We start from the raw sequence: 21,572 nt of genomic DNA, 5'->3' as shown, positions 1-21,572 counted from the left end.
TTTTTACTAGGCATCAGTGGGGTAATATATTTTATACTTGAGGATAATTGTCTAGTCTCAGTAACATTCTCTATTCCCTGAAAATTACTCTTACATTCTAAAACTTGCCAGGCTTTTATTGGCATTTTATTTAGTATATTATTAGTATTTATTTCCTGCTTTAACATTAAATCTAATTTTGTGTTCATGATGATTTGTTGATGGTACCATCTTAATTTTCATCTAGAAGAGAGGACCTTTCAGGTTGAATTGCTGAAAAAGGGAGGAATGGATGTTTATTTGTCGAACAAAGAAAAAAACTAGGCTCACGTTCACTAAATTATGTTCTGGTATGCTATTTTCCAAACATACTGACTATAATTAGTGTTTAGACAACTGTATCTTGTTTTATTCACAGCCTAGTCCTATAAAAAAGGAAAGATCTCCAAGACCCCAAAGCTTTTGTCACTCCTCAAGCATTTCTCCCCAAGACAAACTGACTCATCCTTCATTTAGCACTCCCAGAGATAAGCAAAGACTCTCCTACGGAGCCTTTACCAACCAGATCTTTGCTTCTGCAAGCACAGACTCACCCACCTCTCCAACATCTGATGCTCCTCCTCTTCCTCCTAGAAATGCTGGCAAAGGTAAGTCTCTCTCTAAACTACACTTACAAGCAGTGATTTTAACACTGTTGCCCTTCCTTTAACCAAGGACATTGCAATGTTTCAGAGTGTTCTTCTTATTGATGCAGTAGTGTGGTACAATGCATGTTCTAAACTTAAAAGACCTGGGGGGCAATTTGTAATAGACTCATTCATAACACTGAACATGAATGGGTGAGGAATAAACTAATACTCTGCTAAATTAAAGTCACTTAATTTTTCGAGATTTATCAGCTGCAGTGAATTGTGATGGTTTGACCTAGATATCTTCGAGTTTAGAGGATATATTTATGGAACAAAACTCTTTGCTGTATTATAATTTGTGCAGATCTACTTTTTAGGACAAAGAAATCTTTCATTCCTTTTTACATGTTTAATTTAGAAATTGATAAATTGTGTTTTTACAGTACACTTGTTAGAGAAATCTTTAGTTGTGATGGGGGTTACAGTACAATTGAACACTTCAGCAGTTATGCTGATACTCCCTTTTGTTAGCACTACTTCATTTGTGACCTGGTAATTGACTTTGTTTAGGAAAAATGCAGAGATGCTCTCACCAATGTGTGAAAGAGTAAAAGGGACAGGACCATGGGGGCATCATGGTTCAGATGCTGTGCTTAAGCACTACTGTTCCATCAGTCTTTGTCATGTACTGGCAACTTTCAAATGGATCACTTGGCTCTCTTTTAAACAGGTTTGTTTCCCATTATGAGGCAAAGCGATTTTGCCAGGGTTTGCATTTTTCACATGAGATTTTGTAATCCATGTTTCCCTGGGGACTCAGTTGTATTCCTTGTAACTTTACTGTGTCAACCTGATTGTTGGCATTACAAGATTCTACTTTTTCCTTCCACTCTCCCATCCCTTTTACATGCTCTCTCTCACAGTCTGCTATGGATTGTTCGTTGAAAACACAATGTACTGGCTTAGATGTTCCTTTGTGACCTAGGATAACTTCTTTTTTTGTCATGAAGTTGCAAGACTTGGAAATTAATCATGCATCCCATTTCCTGAAGAAGGTTAATGAGGTTGTGTCTGGTATCTGTACACACTGCTTAGTATGTTGTCAGCTGTCAGCAGATTTTAATGAAATTTCTTTCTTTGTCAGTATATAGTGGAGCTCTCATACAGATTTACCTAGAAAATTGTCTTTTTCTCCAGGAAGAGTAATATTTATGTTCATATGTATTTTGATTTCTAAAATGTTAGGCATTTTCCTAGCTGTTCCTAAACCGAGGAATCAATACAACACCAAAGCTACTCAGAAAGAATTGAGGCATTGAATTTTCATGTGTTTTCATGTCAGAGGTTATGCAAAGAAATCCTTATTTATATCACAATGAATTAATATTATGATATCATAAAATTGCCTTCTAATGTAACATAAACAGCTTCATCAGAGTGGAAAACATCAGATTCACAGGGTAAGTCAGAGAGGTTGAATGGAACTGCTGTTACGTTAAAGTCACTATGCTTCTCTGCTTCAAACATGCTGAAATTCTACAGTCTGTGAGTGATGCTGGAGTGGAGCTTTGGTTGATATCCACTCAATACTGTGAAATTAGAAACTTCTGTTGTTTACATGCCTGTGTTAAAAGTTGGGGGGAAAAGTGACAAATGCATAGGACAAATCATCAGTGTGGAAGGGTTGCTGTAGATGCATTATTTTCAGATGCACTTACAGTTCATTTTAAACTGTCCTGCTCCTTGTTATCTTCCCTCTTCCAGCTCTCAGATTATTTAAAAGAAAATGAGGCAGAGACTCTCCACTTCCATAAGACACTGTTGACACATCTGAATTTTGAAACAGTCCATTTTCTTTGTGTAGGAAAACATAAACCTGTAGAATTTTTCTCCTCTTTTGGAGTAATAGAGTATATCCCTTACATTGAAGTTTACACAACCTTAGTTGTCAGATGTGTGTTTTTGTTTAGAAAGTTCATTTGAATATCTTGTGTTTAAGATTATATGAAAACACAGTGTTACTTTTTTCACTAAGCTCCCTAAACAGCAAGAGTAACAAAAGCACTGAATCTGTATTTAAATTTAAGCTTACCTTCTGTCAGAAAACAACCTGATCTTTGTCCCTGTGCTGCTGTGAGGCCCTGGCAGATACCATGAGCCTCTGCTAGGACATAGAGTCTGCAGGGAATGGATAGCAGGCGGATCTGCATTTTAGAAGGAGGGAGACAAATTTTAAGTTTCATAAGTTTTCATCCTTTGGGACATGCAGATGAAACTGTCTTTCCAAAACTTGTTTTATTTTTAATAAAACCCCTTCCTTGTAGCCCTCTGTTTCATTGCCCAGTGAAGTTCTGGGTAGCAGAGTTCTGTGGTGTTCCTGAGGGGCCGCAGTGGTCGGGAAGCCATCCACCGAACTTGTGTTGGGGAGAGGAGGGAAGTTTAAAGTGATTTACATAAGGCACATCACTCTTGCTCATGGTTTTCAGTGGACATGCTGGCTAAAAATAATTTTATAGGTACAATAGTTGGAGGAGGAGATATGGGGAAGTTTTAAATTTCTCCACACATCATTATAACTCATGTCCACATTTTTGATTTGATAACTTTTCAAAATATTTGTAAAAATGCTGGAACCTTAATGTATTTTACTCCATACTGTCTCATTTGTGGATACATCTTACTTGCTGCTATCTCTGCTATTAGGATTTAGTTAATCCTAACAGAATGAAAAGTACAGAAGGAGTGCAGTGGTTGCCTGAGCCAACCACTCTGTGCCTTTTTCAGTAGTCTATCTAAGCTTATTCAGGGTCCATTTACTTGTGTTTTCAGTCAAATCTTTAGCCTATAATATTCTCAAAATTATCTTTTTTATTGCTCTTTTCAACTTATACCTGCATTATGGCTCCAGACATCTAGCAGGTCTTCTGTCTATTGTTTTACAAAAAACTTTGCAAGAAAAAAATAAAGTAGTTGCATGACTTGCCTCAGTAGGTAAATAAAATTTTGCAAAACCTTCATTGCAAAGTGTGGGGGTAATGTTCCTAACTAGCTTTGGAGGAGTGTTAGGCAGTCTAATCCAGGTTTCCTTCACTTCATCTGAATGCTAATTGATTTTAGTGGTTCTGCCTGTTTATCCTAGATGAACATGGAGGTCAGAGGGATAAGTTCTGTATCATGAAGTTTGGATCTTCAACACCTACAAGGTTGCATAGTTTACACTCTGTCCCAGCTCTGACATGAAGTACCTAAACCCAAAGACACTTCCTTTGTGGTTCCAGTCCACTGTTACTGCAGACACAGTCACATCATCTGCTCCTTCGCTAGATCAGACTCAATCTCAATTTTTAACCAAATTAGTTTATTTGAATTTACTAGTAACTTCTAGAAGCTGTCTGACTGCCTTGCACACAGGATTAGGAATCTTCTTAGGTTCACTAAATTACTTTGTGCATGTACCAACATTGCCCTTTGGCTTTGGTGGTGTTTCTGTGGCTGGTGGCTGTCAAGGCACTGCCTGGATGGAAATCGTACAGGTCTCCATGTCTGGGGTGTTACACTAAACAAACCAAGGGTATTTTACCTTATCTGATTGAAGAATATTTTCATTCTCCTGGGGTTCAAGTTATCCTTTCATCACACTAACTCTTCTCTGTACCTTTGCTGTTTAAATCAGATTTCTGAAATACAACTGGCTGGAAGTGTCGGGACGGCAGTAAAATTTGCTGTTTCTGCTGGAAATGCCACATCAAAGAATCCTTTGGTCCTAGTTTTTTTTTTTTTTTCCTGATTTTATCATACTGTGGCATAGCAGGCATTACACAGTCTCTACTCACTTGCAATTGAAGTTCTTAATTTATAGCACAAATATATTTATTCTCATTTCCATTACCTCAGCCTTTGAGGTCATCCTGTTTTTTCTGAATGCTGTCAGGATTCTATACTTCTCTTGCATATACTTGGAAACTTTGTTTTAATGTTCTTATAAATGTGTTGCACATTGTGATTAAATAATGCTACTTATTCCACTAAGACTTTGTATTTTTTAATACCATAATAGGAAGGGAAGACTATCTGACGACTGCTGGTTTCATGGGCTCTTCTATTTCTAAATCAACCCAAACTACAAAATTCTTTAGTATAACTTTTATCTTTTTCTTTTCAAATTGAACCTTTTTTAAAGCATTAATTATCTAATGTATTTCAAATACTAATATTGAATCAATGCATATTCTTAGCTTTTTTATTCAGAGTGATCACAATCATTTTGTCTTGATAATTATGCTCTTATTTTCAGTATTGAAAATAAATTATATTAAGTAAGACAAACTGAAAAGGCTTTTAGTAATATCTATGCAATAAGTCACTCATAAGAAATTTAAAAATAAGGATAGCAACACATGTTAATGAAAATACTATTTTTAATATAAGTTACTTTCCTTTGCAGTGTCCATTCTACCATTAGCAGGAATTCTGTGTCTTCCCCCTATGTCTCATTAAGTGGTAAAAAAAAAAAAAAATTACACATGTGAAGTTTTTACACTCTAAATCCACCATTTCTTGATTGAGTGGCAACAGCTTTGCATGGTTTCACAAATGAATTGTTATTACACTAATTGCACAAACCCTAAAGGCCAATGTACTACTAATTGCACATCTTATCCAGTTATTTACCTTAGTGCAATAATTTTGAGATGATTCGATCTATTTACACATGAAAGCCTGATCTTTCATGATCTTTCAAAAAAAGAGATAAAACATGACAACAGTTAGTGATGTAAGCATTTGCTTCCCAGTAACTGAGGGAAAGAAAGTCTGACAGAAGCAAAAGGAAAAATTTCTTCTAGGTCAAGTTTTTGGGGGTTTTCTTTTTGGTTTTTGTTTTTTTGCTTGTGTTAGAAAAATGTCCTTTACAAAATGTGAACTTCTCAGCCAAGTGAGAAATTATGATTAAGACATCTATTGGATAGGAAATGGCTGGCTCAGTTGCTGCCTGGTTAAAATCACAAAATACCTTCGATCTAGTAACTGCTCTGATTGTTGCTTAAAGATATCTAGCCTAGCCTTGTATAATTAAGAATATCAACAGGAATTGTTTTGAGCTGTTGGTTTTACACACACATTTATGTGTATATATGTGTGTGTATACACAGCCATGTGCAGTCAAGGTGAGCAGCCCTGGTCCCAGCACAGGAGGGTTTCCTCAGCCAGGGGAGCCTCAGGGCAGTGAGAAAGCTGAGGGGACATGGGCCAGGGCCGGGGGCAACAGGGCCCAGCCCTGAGGTGTGTAAAAGAACCCTTGGAGAGCACCACGAACAATGCAAGTGAGCAGAGCATGGTGGGGCAGTTTGGATGGGAATTTGCATGGAATGGCACGCAGGAAGGGGCTGTAACTCTGCCAGCCTGAGCAGGGAGCAATGGTATCTGCCACTGAGTTATCAGGGCACACTGAAAGAGCTTTAAACTAGGTTATAAAGGGGAAAGGGACAAAACCAGGCTTGCTCAAGGTAACCCCGGGGGAAGCACATGTGTTTGAGAGAGTGTGTGTGCCAGTGAGGGCCTTTGGACTCGTGACTCAATGCAGCAGGGAAGCGGAGAGCCCTGTGACAGCTAAGACATAAGGCATGGAAATGCCTCCAAAGAATCTTGTAGAAATTAGGGCTTCTCCTGATTTCCTCCACCAAAAAAGGTGTCAGGATCAATATCCCAACTGAAGAGCATCTACACCCCTTCACACAGCACGGGCAACAAACAGGAGGGGCTGGAAGCAGCAGGGAAACTACAGCTGCCATCGTACTGGAGTGCTTAATGGATGGCTGTAAACCCTTCAGAAGGGATAGGCAAGGAGGGAGAGGCAGTGGGGCAGCCCTATAGGTTAGGGACTGTTTTGAGTGTCTGAGCTGGATGATGGTGGCAGTAGGGTCGAGTGTTTGGTGGTAGGAAAAAGAGAAAGGCCAACAGGCAGATGTCCTGGTGGGACTCTGTTAGAGACCACCCACCCAGGATGGAGAGGCAGATGAGATACCCTGTAAGCAGCTGGGAGAAGTCTCACAATTGCTGGCCCTTGTTCTCATGGGGCAGGAATGTCCAGGATGTGTCTGGAGTGAGTGGAAGAGAACTTTCTTACTGGGCTGGTGAGGGAGCCAGCAAGGGAAGGCACCTGCTGGACCTGCTGCTTATGGAGAGAGAAGGACTTGAGGGTCATGTAGGCTGAATGGGGCACAGGGAATCATGAATTCTTGGACAAGTAAAGGGGGGGAGATCACCTTGGACCTCCAGGGGACAGACTTTGGCCTGTTTAGGAGCCTGGCTGACAAGAGTCCCCTGGGAGACTAAAAGGAATCCAGGACATTCCTCAAGAAGGAAATCCCAAAGGCACAGGAGCAGAGATGTGGTTTAGGGGAGGACTTGGCAGTGTCCCACTCAATGATCTCAAAGGTCTTTCTCAGCCTAAGTGATTCTATGATACAGTGTATTTTTTACTAATTATACAGACAGTTCATACATCATCAGGTCTTGTATTATTTCACCACTTATTTCCATAAAATTATTTTGATTCAAGCACTTTCCTTATGTTTTCTTTATTCAAAGCATGATGTCATTTTATACATCTTTCTGAAATGATGTTTTGAAGTTTTTCTTTATTTTGTTTTTATTTGACTGTAAGTTATTTTTGTATTTCAGCCATGTAATCATTAGTGTATGACTTTTGTATTTATATTTATTCCTTCTGTCAGTTTAATAAAGAAACAAATGCTTTGAGTCTGAAAGTATGATATGTAATACCTTAAACACGTTTTCCCTGTCACTTCTGTATGCCATGGGAACTTCTAAAAGATGTGAAGGTATTTTTTGCAACTCCTCAGTAATATTTGGATGTGTATAACTAATGTGAAATCTAAAACATGATATATAACCTAATTGAAAGGGTTTTTTAAATTCTACTACAGTTTATTTTTGTAGAGAAGATTTCTTCCTCTTATTGGCAATTAAAATTACTAATTTCACTTCATGTCCGAAGTTGAATTTTTGCAATAAGCGCACAGTAGTATTTCAATGCCTTTCCTCCCCTTTTTTTCCGCTCTGAGCCATTTTTGGGCGGTTTGCGCGCGGTGGGTGCGGGCGCGGTGGGGCGCGGTGCAGTGCGCGCCGCCGCCGCCAGGGGGCGGTGGGACACGCGCACTGCGGCACCGGGAGCGGGAAGCTCCAGAGCCGAGTGCGGGGACAGGGGACAAGGGACAAACGCTGCCGGGACAGCCCGGCTGCGATCGCCGCGTGCTGTAAGAATTACCTTACTGTTAACAGCGGATATTGACTGTTCCTGCCCCCTTGCCATTCCTAGATACATTCGCGTTACATCACAAATCAAAACAACTTTTGATTAGTATTTCTAAAAGAAAGAATTGGTAACTTGCAGGAGTTTAAGGGACCATCAATCAAAATTTAGAATGAGAAAAGTTGGTTTTACTTTCAGAAACACCTCCAAGGCACAGTTTAAGTTATCTTGCTTACTTAAGCTCAAGGAAGAAATTAAAGTGTGTGGATGCAAACTTGGTAACAATCATTAAATGCACTGGCATTTGACTTGTTGTCAATTAATGGTTTTGTGAACTTGGAAGTAAATTGAGAGAAACAGTTGCAAAATATATAATTTGATTTACAAAAGTAACCAATTAATTAAGCCAGGCCCAAAATCTCTGTTGAGCTTGTGGTTGAGAGATTATCCTGCACAGCAGAAGGGCTTCCAGGATTGAATCTGGAAGAGAATAGATTGAATTACTGACTCATTAGGGGCAGTTCTATTAAATTTTTATTTTCTCTTTATAAGAAAGAGAAAGTACCTACTGAAAATATCTGACAAACAGATTCATGCTTATAGAATCATTGAAGTTACTTTTGTCACTGTTAAATGTTTCACCTAAGGCATTTTAACAAATATTATTTCTCACTGATTTCAATATTTCTATAATATATAATAATTTGGGAAGGAGTGCAGGTATTGATTGTTTCCAGGCTACCTATAGAGAATATTCATAAATATTTTTGAAGAAGGCAGTTCTAGTTTTGCATGCTGCATGGTAAGATAGATGTCAAGTAACTAAATGAAGGTTTTGTCTCAAATACTGTTCAAATATACTGTTCAAAAATAGGCAAGTTGGTTCTACAGTGCTAAAAAATATACTGACAATAGACTTGAAATTTCAGATATAAATAGACTTTGCTTTTAAAGTTTTATGTCAATTTTCTGCATTTATCTGGACTGATGGCAAAGCTGTCTGATGTGTAAAACTTACTGCAAGTGAAAACTGCAGTGAAGTCTGAGTTGCTGGTTAGATTAAAACAAGACAAAACCAACAAACCCACAAACTAACATAAACCACACCAACAATAAACCCCCTGGAGCTGATCTGGCCTAATGCAGAGCCACTGCAGAAAGTGTTACAAGTCATTTCTTAGGGCAGTGGTGGCAGCTGACTCCAGCAGTCGTCCCCTCGCTGCCGGCTGCACCCGCCTCTGCTTCCTTGAGCTTCTTGGTAGAGACGTTTGTGAAGGCCAATGCTGAAGCTGATTAGGAACATCTCCTGTCTTCCCGCTGGGTTATTTTGTCTTTCAAGCTGTATCTGTTCCCATAATGTGTAAAGCATGCATTGTGTTGAATAATATTTGTGCCAGCATTAAATCAGAGGGAAATAAAAGTATTTAAGGGTAGGGGTGAGTGCATAGGCTCTTATAAGCAATGCTACTATGAAATATCTAATCTCAGTCCCAGAAAGGACTTCTCTGATGTTTATTTTATTCATACTATGTACAATGATTGGCATTGCTTTTGGAATGCATAGTTTGATGTATTTGATCTACAGAAAAAAGAATTAGAGAAAATCTCAAGCTAAAAATCCTATTTTGAAAGTGAAAGAAAAATTTGTAGGCATATTTTTATTTCTTTTCTCATGCCTTCCAGTTTATTAACAAAATTTGTATGAGATGGTCTGGAGGGCTAAAAAACCTCAACAAATATTAGAGCATATAGAATGTGCTTTCATTCTAATATAAATTAACAGCAATTTTAATCCCATGTGCTAAATATTACTTAATTTTAATATTTCATGATGCTTTTTCTTTAACAATGCCTAAAATTAGAAATCTTGGCATGATTAATCCTGTATTTTTTAAACATAAGTACACATGTCATTCTATTGTCAAGTTGCTTATATTCCCACAGCTGAGATGGTTAAAAATGTGATGGATGTGTCGTTTGATCTAAACAGTGTTTTGGCATGGCTTGTCTTTTTATTTTAGTCTTTTGCTGCATTTCACTGTGGGTCTGACTGTGAATTTTTCAGTGCTGCTTTGACGTTTATGCACATGTATTTGTAAGAAGGTTGTTTGTTATTTTGCAGGCCCACCTTCAACCCTCCCTCTAAGCACTCAAACCTCTAGTGGCAGCTCCACTCTTTCCAAGAAGAGACCACCTCCCCCACCCCCAGGACACAAAAGAACCCTCTCTGACCCACCAAGCCCACTACCTCATGGACCCCAGAATAAGGGCCCAATTCCTTGGGGTGAGTTTTGAAATGCAAAACAAAAGGGCAGGGGAAAACCTTGATGATGGCTGATATATGATCTTTGGTTTCTCTTTACCTGATGCTTGCTTTCCAATGATTGCAGCTTGATGTCATGTCAGCTCAGATAAATCAGCACTTCTAGCTCCTGTCACTGCCTCCAGGCTGCCTCAGCCGAGCCTTACTTGAGAAAGCTGAAAATCCTCCACGCTGCCCTGGGGCCCAGTCCAATCCCCTCCACTGCCTCCCTGGCTCTGCCCTAGCTGCCCAGGCTCTGCCCTCACCCAGCCCCTCAGCCCCTGCTCTCGCCTCTGCCTCTGCCCCTCCTGCTGCTGCTGCTGTGCCCAGCTCAGGAACCAGGGGTGCAGCTTTGGGGCCCCCAGAGCCACTGTGTCTGTGCAGGTCTCCCGACTGCCACAGGAGCTTCTTTCCTTGGGCTCTGGGCCACGCCTCTCCTGGAAAGTGTTCATGCCTCGCTGGTGGGAATGTGTTGTCTTAAGATGTATTTGGTTTTTGTGATGTTGTCTGTACATACACAAAGACTGATAGGTTTGCATCCTGCTACCAGCAGAAGTTACACAGAAAGAGTGCACTTCAATTTTTATTTTTACCAGAATACCTTTCTGACAGATGCTTTTTGGAAACTATTTTCCAGACTACTCAGATTCTTCCTCTTTTGAATAAACATTGCTCTGTGCAGTCAAATTCTCTTGGTAGCTATAAATCTCAGGCACATGTAATTTTCTGTGATTTTAGTTTTGGTGGCAGGATTTCCATGAATCTGTAAATTTTTAAACTGGAATCCAGTGCTTACATAGGTGTATCATCCATACATTACTTGTATTTTAAGAGAATCCTCTCTCTATTCTGGTCCAAACACACAATTACTAGCCTAAAATAAAAAAAAATTGCTAGACTAAAAGCACCCTTTTTTTCAGCAAATTGAGTTAAATTTAGTAAATCATGGAGTACTCATGTGTGATTTAATCTAGGATTCAACATGAATAAAAGTATAGAGTCCAATGAAAAACAAAGACTTTTTCTCAAGGAATAAAAATAAAGGAATCTTTTCAGTTTTCTACTTCTCAGAGGTCTGGGATATGGAAAAAAAATGTTTCCTATGTTGTGGAGTCCAACAGCCCTGTACTTTTTCAGAGGTAGTTCAGACATTTTGAAGAGCTTGGACTTTAAATATGTAAAAAGTCCCAAATATTTAAGTCCAAAACAGCACCTAAAGTACCATATATGAGAATACTGTATAATGTAGCACTGTTAGGATGAAAGGTGTGATAGGATTAGATGCTAAGCAGGTGTCATTAGGCAACAGATAAAGGAAGAAGAAAATATGGGAAGGGTGCAATTGTGCAGTTGAAGATGAAGAAGCCTGTAGTAGTAATGCAGCTTGTCGGAGCAGGGCCAGAGAAGAACATGGCTTTTCCTGTCTCTTCACTGCTTTTCAGGGCAAGCTAAACTTCAGTGGATGGAAGAGGGGCCTCTTCTCCCCATTTTTCTTAGCTTAGATCTGTACAAAAGCTTGTTTCAAAGTCCATTTGGATTTTTAAGCAAGTATTAAATTTTGTTTTTATAGAAGAGGGAGTTTCTTCTATCTGCCTTTGTGTTTTTTGCTTAAGGATATTGTCATATGTTCACTGCTTTTCCTTTCGGAAGCTTTCTTCTGTGTTGTTATATTTCTTGCTATGTGGAATTTCAGCATTTGTCTTCTAATCTGTGCATTAATTGAAATTTCAAGCAGAGCAATCCTTAGCTTATGTCTAAGGAAATTGAGTTACTATTCAAAGATGTTCTAAAAATGTCATTTAGATTATTTTGTATTTCCATAGCAACCATGGGATATTTTTCCTTCCTTTATCCATAGGATCTACATGTTTGCTGTTTTACCTTAGTTCCTTTTTTGCACCACTTTTAAACACAAACATATTTTTAGCATGGAACAGCATGAGCCTTTTCTGCTGTTTCATTTAGACATCAATGTGCCAAGAATGGTATTTAGAAAAATGTGTCATTCTTTTGAATGAGAAGTATTTTGTGTTCTTGGATCATTAAATGTCATTTTGCATCTATTTCAATGACAAAATTTACTAAAGGTTGTTGAATCTGGTTCTGAGATTGACGTGCTGTAAAGGGAAAGGCAAAAGGAATGAAAAGGCACTAAACCAAAAGAGTTGGTGTCAATATACCTTGAAAATGGTGATTGCTAATGAACAGAAGCTTTCTGCTGAAGGAGTCCAGAGCACTTGGGTTTGGATTTTGCTGCCTTTTGACAGAATTCTGTATACTCAGGAGCTTTTCTTTCCCAATGGCTAAAGTGCAGATTATGGGAACATACAAACTTAGTCACTAAAACCAGTAAAGGCTCTTCTTTGCATAGGATAAAATACCAGTCAATCCTTAGAAATTTAATGTTTTGTGAATAAAATCACATTCATGGTGGTTTTAAAAAGATGTGCCTCAGAGTGCAAAATGTAAACATCAGTGAAAAATGTATCTGATACTGGCCTGCTGTATCTCCTTCTATGCAGAGAAAATTGAAACACTATTTCAAAACAAATGCCCTACAGCAATGTCATTCAATCTTCCCTTGCCAGGAGATGAGAGCTTCCAGTGAGTTGTTTTAAAATGTGTTATATGAAAGGTCATCTTGGGTTATTTTGGTCCCTCCTGCTTTTTCAAATTATTAATAAAAACAAATGTATTAATTATCGTTAAGATATGTTATATAGAAGATGCATAGAGGAATACATGTTTTGCTTTAAATTGCACCCTCTGCTGATTATATTTCAGTTATCCTAATGATTTTTTTTTTGTTGTTTTTAATTGTCCTTTTTTCACCTCAGGTAATGATTTGGGCCCACCTTCAACTAAGGCTGCAAACAAGTTTGAGGGGATGTCTCAGCAGTCAAGGTAAAATCTGCATATATGAAGGCAAAGATGAAAATTTAAATAAATATAACTAATTTGTATATTAGAAAAGAAAAGCCTTTCATAGGAAATAAAATCCTAGCTATGTTTCTTGTTAGTTTTCTGCATGCCCTACCAGCATACAAATACTTTGGCTGCACTGAGCCTCCTACGCTTTGTTCCTCGCTGTCCATGGACAATCCATCCTTTGAGTGGGATGGACAGAATGCCTTGTGCCCGAATCTCTCTGCTGCTCCTACAGAAGTGCTCTCCCAGCTGGGGAATGCTGCCTCAGACCATAGTCCAGCAGGACAAAAGTTTTATTTTCATGTCTCCTGGCATTTCATTTTATCTGCTTCAGTGTGAAGTGTCCTGCCTGGAGCAGCAGTCACTCTCGGTACAGGCTGGTATCGAAGATGGCTCTGAAAGAGAGAGAGTTCATCTCAGTCTTCCAGTTTAGCTGTTTTCCACTCTGTCAGGCCCCTGTGCTGCCACACAATCTGCAGTAACACAAACTGCTTTTAGCTCATAGTTCATCAGCTCTGTACATTACAAGTGTTTTTTTCAATAGCTGGAGCAGTAAGGACAGGCATACATTGCTGTCACTTAGAGTTTGCTACTCTATCCGTGCTGTGATTCCAAAGTCCTGAGGTTCAGAGCATAAGTACCTGCCTCAGGCACACAGCTTTGCTTGACCAACAGTGTGTGGCTGGGGATGGATGTGTAACCTCAGACAGGGCACAGCAGAAAAGGAAGGTCTGGACATCCCCAGACTGTGATCTGCCTTGTCAGGACAGGGAGGGGACCTGTTGGTGGTAGCACAAGTGGCTTCCCATGTTTGCTGAATCCTGGCTGGCACTGGGCATTCAGGGGAAAAGTGGTAGTGTTCCACAGCACAGAGAGCTGAGCCCATCCTAGATTCTTGTTAGACAAGGGTAAAAGTGTGGTCCTTGTACCCCTTGTACCCCATGGCTTTAGAGAGAGGCCGAGGTAGGAGCTGGGCTTTGCTGATCTTCATGGGCCCCTTCTAATTCAGGATATTCTATGATTCTATGATTTATTGAATCAAGATTGAGCTTGGCTGTTCTTTCAGCCTTCATGACATGATGTATTTTTGTTATTTGAAAAACAGCTGGAAATTAAAAGTGTTTCATTATGCTCATTTTGAAACATTGGCTGCAGAGACGAGCAATACCAGGATCAAGGCAGTTGATGCAGAAGAGTCTCTGCTCTGTTGAACATACACTGGCAGCTTTCTCACTCATTTTTCTTCTTTTTCTTGTTTTTTGAGTTATTATTTTGAGCTGATGCTGTTTTTTATGTATTGTTAGATTTTTATGCCTTAAATCAATTTGCTTTCTTCTCTTCTTCCACATTCCTTTTCTATAAAAGTGACTTTGGTGGGGTTTTAGAGGAAAAACTTTGATGGGAATAGCTAACATATGTGTAATACAGGTTGACAGAGTAAAGCTTGTTGTTTTCCCACAATCATCAGTATTTCCTGGGAGTAGCAGAGACCTTGTCTCCTCCTGCAGCAGAGAGTGTGTGATACAATACCATACATGTACAGGAGGCTACAAGGCATAGGCTCAGTCCTGGAAAGCTTCAGTGACATAAAGCACAGATTATGTTTTGTATGTTTCAGTATAATTATTTTGAAGAACAAATTTTTCTTAAGGTTCAGGATCTGCCCACAGAGTTGGTCTTTCAGCTTTACCTATTTTCAGAGTATGTTTTGCATGTACCATAGTTCATAGAATATATCTGCTCCGTAGCATTGAAGCTGTGTTGGGTTTGTATGTCTTTTTCCTCTGAAAAAAACCCCCAATCAATTCTAAACAATGCTTTGAGTTTTGGGATTTATCCACAGACAAAGTGATTATACAAAAGGGGCAAAATAAATGTGGATTTCTTTTGGGATTTTTTATTTATGAATATATAAAGGGGGGAAATGAGAAATAAGTCTGTTTTATGACAGTTGTATGCACTAATCATTCACATCTGTTGATTTAGCACTGGGACTGCAAAGACTGCACTTGGCCCTAGAGTTCTTCCCAAACTACCTCAGAAAGGTAAGAGATCTCTGTGCCTATTCTCATAATGGCATCTTTTAAATGTGGGTGAAAGTAAATACTTGTTTTAAGTATATGGATCTTTTCAGCAGAAATTTCATTTCTAAAATGCCACAAACCATGAAAGTATCACAAAACTGAAAGGATTTTGGAAAATGGGGAAGGCTTTTATTAAACTGAAAAAAATACACCTAGGGAGGAAAAAAATAAATCATGAACTAATTGAAGCTGGAAGAGACCTCAGGAGGTCTTGTGGTGCAGTCCAGCACTTGGACCAGGGCCAGCTTTCTGCCATGAGAGCAGGTTGCTCGAGGCCATGTCCAGTCACATTTTGACTATCTCCATGGAGAACTTCTCTGGGCTTCTGTTTCTGTCCTTGACCACTCTTGTTGGTATTTTTTTTTTCCTAATATCTCCAAGTCCCATTTCTTGATAGCTTGGAGCAAACTGTATCTGTGCCATGTTCTGGCAATCAGGGTTGTGGTCAGTGCAACTACTTGGGAAAGAATCGGATGCTGTTACATGCTGATTTATATATCAGTGAAAAGCTTGCTGAGACCATCATCCCAAGGAACACCTTTCCTTTAGAAATGTTCTTTCCTAGTCTCTTTAAACTCACACTGCAGGTTTTTTGTTTTTGAGTTGTTGCAGCAGTTGACTATAAAGTAGACCTACTTCACTATTCTGTCTGATTGCAGAATCCATCAAAAATACATTATATCTGTATGAGTGGATGATCACAATAGAGCCTGAAGATCAGGAAATGCTGGTTGACCAAAATTCTTAAGCCAGCTGTCTGAAACTGAGAGTGCAAAACATTTTTTAACATAAAAAGCAAATGTTAATTTTTAACTTTGTTAAATTACAATTATTCTGCCATGTTATCTTTTGAAAGAGACACGATTAGGGTGACACTGTGAAGGAAGTCAACACTTCCTTGATTTAAAATGATTTAGGTGAAAATCTAAGGGCCAAATCAAAGCACTTTGATAAGGGCTGCTATCAGGGTTTTTCATATAATTTACTTACATCTCAAACCCCTGTGGATGATCAGTGTGTGTGCATTTGCTGCGAGGTAAGCCAAGGGCACAGCCATATAAGGGATCAACACAGACATTTTTTTAAAACGAGACATCTGATAGTAATTATACCATTTCTTTCATGGAAACTATTCAAATAGGTTTGGTTTGGGGTGTTTTGTTGGTAAAGCTCTTTTTTTTGGTTTTTTGGGGGATTTTTTTTTTTTTTTTTTTTTTTTTTTTTTTTTTTTTGGTGGTGGGGTTTTTTTTTAATGGTTTAGTTTTGGTTTTTTGGGGGGGGTTGTGGTTTGTTTTTTTTGTTTTGTTTTGTTTTTGTTTTTTGGTTTTTTTTTTTATTTTTGTATAATTAACCATAAATATATAATGGAAGTGTTATTGAAGTGGGTGATATCCAAAGGGAGAGAGGCCACTTTTTTGGCTGATTATACTAAAGCAGTGCTGAACACAATAGGAAATTGTTCCTTCTAGATAAAATGTGTTGCTTTAATCACAAGTTGTAAATTTTTTCCTCTCTTGTTCCCCTTCAGCTGTTTTAACATTAGGGCTATTTGATTTAGCAGGTTGTGGGTTGGGGATTTTTTGTGTGTACTAATGGTTTTGTTTTTTGAGGTAGATTTCAGTTGAGTTTTCTTAGGGAGCTTAGCAGTAAAATCAATAGATGACACTGGGAAAAAGAGCTATATGAAAATCTAGTTTCAATTTCCTTCAGTGAAATCTTCAAAATACACATTTTAAAACTTACCATCTTTACTAAATTGTAAACATATACAATAATACATTTTTTCTTAGTTTTAGTGTGAATGTCTATGGTACAGTATGTTCTATACAGTGCATAGATAGATATATGTGCTCACTCTCTCTCTTCTGAAAGATTTGACAGGTACTAATCCTGAGAGTCAGGTGGTGTTTTGTATAGAATTCAACAATTCAATTAATTGTCATTAAAAAGAAATTTTGTTACAGTCATGTCAATTGATCTATAGGTGGTTTTGCAAAGTCTTTCATTATATTTTATACTTTTTGGTTTAGGTCCAAAAAGTGATTCACTTTATTTCATTTGAAGTAAACAGTCTGTGAATTGACATGTAATAGCTGTTGGAATGAGCACTGCTGGCCTCCAGGAGGAGCAATTAAGTGAACAAGGGTTATGTAAAGTTGTATTATCTTGCTTTTGTCATAGACTAGGAAGACTTATGGGCAGTTATGGGGCTCAGTGACCATGTGGTCATTGACACAACTGCAGTTTTTATATATGCCTAACTTCTTTAATATTAAAATATTAAGATTGTGAAAAACATCATTTTGCTTTTTTATTTTAGTGGCACTAAGAAAAATAGAAACCAGTCATCATCTTTCAATAGATAAATCCCATCAGCACATGGAAATGTTTCAGAAGCCCTCACTGTCCATTGATATACCACAGAAACCACAGCCTGGAGACTTGCCCCCAAAGCCTCTGCCTCTGGAATTAACTCAGAAACCTCAAGTGGGAGATTTACCCCCAAAGCCTGGAGAACTACCCCCAAAGCCTCAGCTAGGAGACCTGCCACCAAAACCACAGCTTGGAGACTTACCTCCAAAGCCACAAGTGAAGGACCTTCCTCCAAAACCTCAGCTAGGAGAGCTGTTGGCTAAAACTCAAGGTGGAGAAGCAGCACCAAAGCCTCAGCCCTCAGAGGCAAATCAAAAATCTCACTCCATAGATCTTTCTCCAAACGTACAATCCAGAGATACCGTCCAAAGGCAAGCATCTGAAGAGTCTAATGACATAACACACACCCTGCCAGAAACCCCTGTGCCACTTCCCAGGAAAATAAATATGGTAGGTATTACTCCAGCTCCTTGGAAGCATCCATGGAAGGCTTTGAAGTTACTGTAGGACTTTCTGTGCACCCTTGAGCTATGCACTCAAGGCAACATAAAGCTATGGGCTGGGGTGGGGAATGAGGGGCTCTTTTTGTGCCCCAAAGCAACTTCAGCAAATGCTGGGGGTTTTCAAGGCCTCCTGCATACTCAAAGAAATACTTGCAACATAAAACAATAACCTTGGAAGCATGACAATGTATTTAGATTTATTGGGATTTATGTATTTATTATATCTATGCTAATCACAACTCTGAATGAATTGATGGTTTTCTCTATTGCCTTTGCTCATGGGTCTGTGTGCCTTGGATTGGTAGAATATTTACATATTTGACTTAGTAAGCTTTAAGAAGGGATGTTAGCACCTGTTGTCGGTAGATGCAAAATTTAAAGTAAAGTCAACTGTGACAAAATAGTAAATGTCCCTGTTGTGAGTATTTAATGTTGATGTACTTAATGGTTGAGGTGTAGGTTCAGATGTATTGATGAAGTGGTAAAATTGACATTGCTGCATGGTGTGTAGTAGTAGATCTGGAACTTTAACTTGATTCCAGCCCCCAATTTATCTTGCTGTTCATCTTTCTGACCAGTACAATTTCCAACAGAGGATTCTTAATGCATATGTAGATTGAGATAACGATGGAACTCCAGAGCTCTCTTAAGATTTTCATCATGAAGAATACATCAAAAGGGAGATGGCTTTGTTTGCCAAATTGGCTATGCAAAACACTTATGTAAAAACGAAATGAGACTTCATCCTAGTGAAATAGTGAAAGCAGAGGGTGAGTTTCTGCCTTGTGCTTGTGTGAGGAAGAGCCCCGTGGAGCCATCATTCTGCTTGGCTTCTGGCATGGACTTGCCTGTAAGCTCCTGTCTGAACTGAGGACAACAGAGTTGTTGCTTGGGCTTCCTGAGTATTCTGGAATTTAAAAATTACAGGGATCAGATCAAAAGATGTTTGTTTACTTATGTACTTTTAAATATAAGCAGACAAATGATGCTGGTCATTCTCAGCTACTTGCCACTTTATTAAAGAAGAAAAGAAAGCAAATAATGGATTACCTGTTTAGTTTGGTTACTTTTGGCTTTTTTTTAACTGTCACCCTACTGTATACACAAAAAATCTGAGGAAAGGTTCTTTGCTCTCTAAACTCAGGCATTTTCATATGTGCAGTAAATTAAATAGTCCACTGTTGTGCAGTGATAGAAGCTATTCTATATCTTCCCAGTAAACATATATATATGTATGTATGTATGTAGCACCAGGTTTTTGCACATCTTTGCATGCACACTTGTATCTCTTCGTGTTCTGTGCAAACTTTTTTGCTCGAGTGATAACGTGCAAGAATTCCTGTGGAATGTATCTTGTCTCCATTTTCATCCCCTGGCTGGTGAAGTGCTTCATTCCAGTGAGCAGTGAGACCCATGCCAGCAGCCGCAGTACTCATGGGCACCTCTCTCTTGGGCTTGACTATTTAGCCACTAAACAGAGAAGCCTAGTTTTTTTTTATTGGTAGTTTTAGAAAATTAATTGTTCAGAAATGTAATTTAAAAATTCCAGTGCTGATAATTTATAAAGATTTGAAAGGATATTTCTAGAGAAACAAAACTTGCACTGAGTGCTCCTGAAATCATACTGAGCACTTGAGCATTCTTTTGTGTGTGTGGTGTTTTCTATAAAGGAGACAAAATACTCACTTTTAAAGAAAAAAAAAAAAAGTGTTGAATGTAAATAAGAGCATGGTTGGATTATTAATGATCACAGCATCTCATTACTGTTCAGTTTTAAGCATAAAATCTCTTGTTAATAAGCATTTGTTTGGTACAGGGAATCAGTCGGTGGTGGGTATTTGTTTTTTAGTCACAGATTACATTTCCTGGAATTGTTTCCATTTCTTCACACAACAGTGCCACAAACTGTTCTGGAACATGAACAAAATATGTTCTGGAACATATGTGCTCACTACATATCCATTCTTTTTTATACCTTCCCATGATTAAATAGACCTTGAGCTTGAATGCTGCTTTTTGCTGCTCTCTGTGAAAGGAATAAAATGCTAAAATCTGATGAAACCAGAGTAATTACCATCATTTCTCATGTGCTTTTACAAGCTGAGTTCCATGCAGTTTTCTAGGTTTAGAGGAATGTGAATTTCTTTATTCTTTTTATTGAACAAGACAATTTTTACCTTGCAGAAGTAGTTGCTTCCCTTCATCACTGGAGGATTGATTGAGAGGGAGCACTCTTGGTTTGTAAAGGTTCTCTGGAGCTGAAAGCTGAGACTGTCCCCAAGCACCCATTCCTATTGAATTCCAGTCCCTAGTGCTAGATGAAATTTTTGTTTAAATTATATGAATATATTTTTAAGAAAAGAGGAAGCATTCTTTGAAGTGACTTCTCACTGCAGCAAACCTTTGCTGTAGAAAAAACCCTTGATCTCATATGATCTTCAGGTGGTTCTCTTCATTTGTCTTGGGTATGGGTTTTTGGGTTTTTTTTAGTTTTATGTTGTGTTAACTGCTTTCTCCCTTAAATCCCCCTGTAATTATTATTTTTCTGTACCTTGAGTTTAGTGGGAGTGCTTTTTTGAGTGTATCTGTTCTGCTGTTGAGCTGCGGGGATTTTTTTTTTTTTGCCAAAACATGGAGGAATTTTAAGTGGGTAGGTAACAGCAAAGAGAAGACTCCCTAGGAAATTTCCTCTGTGAAGTTAGTTTTGGCTCAAATTCCTCTAAACCTGCTGACTTTTCCCTTCATAGCCCTTCTGCTTCTCATCTCCTTCTGTTCTTGGGTTTTTGCATTCTTGTTATCTGATTACTTCTGTTAAAAGAAGTAACTGTAGGTTTTGAAGAGGTGTGGGTATGAAAATACAAGAATATAAAGTAGCAAGAGTGTTTTGTTGTGAATATTGCTTACTTACTCTATTTAGATATAATTTAAGTCATCTTCCCTGCCATAAGAAACATATGTTTGGGGAGGAGTCCATGGCTGAGACTTTTTTCATATGAATTAGCAGTATGCAGCAAAGTATGACCTAGAAAATACTTGGACTCAGAATGGTAGAGCTGTGAGAATATCTAGTGTGAATTATCGTCAGAAAATAGTACTGCCATCTGACATAAAGGTAATTTTAGTAAGTAATTGCTAACGTTTAGATGGAAAAAATCTCTAAAAAAATAATTTTCAGTCCTGTAAGCAGATTTGAAATCAAAGAATCCTGTGTTTTTGCACTAGATCCAAAACCAAAACTGTAAGGAATACTGGGATTCCAATGCAGCATTTTTCTCAGTCCTTACCTCTCTTGGAACATTTAGAGGAGACTGGACTTAATTTTCTGTTCATGGTAGGTTTATTGATGAAGCATGTATTAAAGGAGAAAGAAGGTGTTTGCAGACTAGAGCAATGTAAAGACATTAGTTAAACTTTCTTCACCAGAGGAAACAGAGGTTACTTAAGCCCTCTTAAGGGCTACATGTTAAGCACTACACATTATGTTCTGCTTGGAGTTCCAAA

General features: G+C 38.4%; 1 protein-coding gene across 3 annotated transcripts in view; it reads left to right on the top strand.

Annotated features, from left to right (window-relative positions):
• ASAP1 (ArfGAP with SH3 domain, ankyrin repeat and PH domain 1) overlaps positions 1-21,572 on the top strand; it is a 125,697-nt gene that overhangs the window by 98,961 nt on the left and 5,164 nt on the right. For 2 of the 3 annotated variants that reach the window (XM_053936095.1, XM_053936103.1), the window contains exons 23-27: positions 398-626; positions 10,004-10,165; positions 13,021-13,087; positions 15,098-15,156; positions 17,516-18,018. In XM_053936095.1, the coding sequence (XP_053792070.1) occupies positions 398-626; positions 10,004-10,165; positions 13,021-13,087; positions 15,098-15,156; positions 17,516-18,018 (1,020 nt within the window). The remainder of the gene's footprint in view (positions 1-397; positions 627-10,003; positions 10,166-13,020; positions 13,088-15,097; positions 15,157-17,515; positions 18,019-21,572) is intronic. The other variant, XM_053936113.1, reaches the window with a different exon arrangement.

This window comes from Vidua chalybeata, chromosome 1, assembly GCF_026979565.1.
Source record: "Vidua chalybeata isolate OUT-0048 chromosome 1, bVidCha1 merged haplotype, whole genome shotgun sequence".
Classification (NCBI taxonomy): domain Eukaryota; kingdom Metazoa; phylum Chordata; class Aves; order Passeriformes; family Viduidae; genus Vidua; species Vidua chalybeata.
This window is presented reverse-complemented; position numbering and strand designations above follow the sequence as displayed.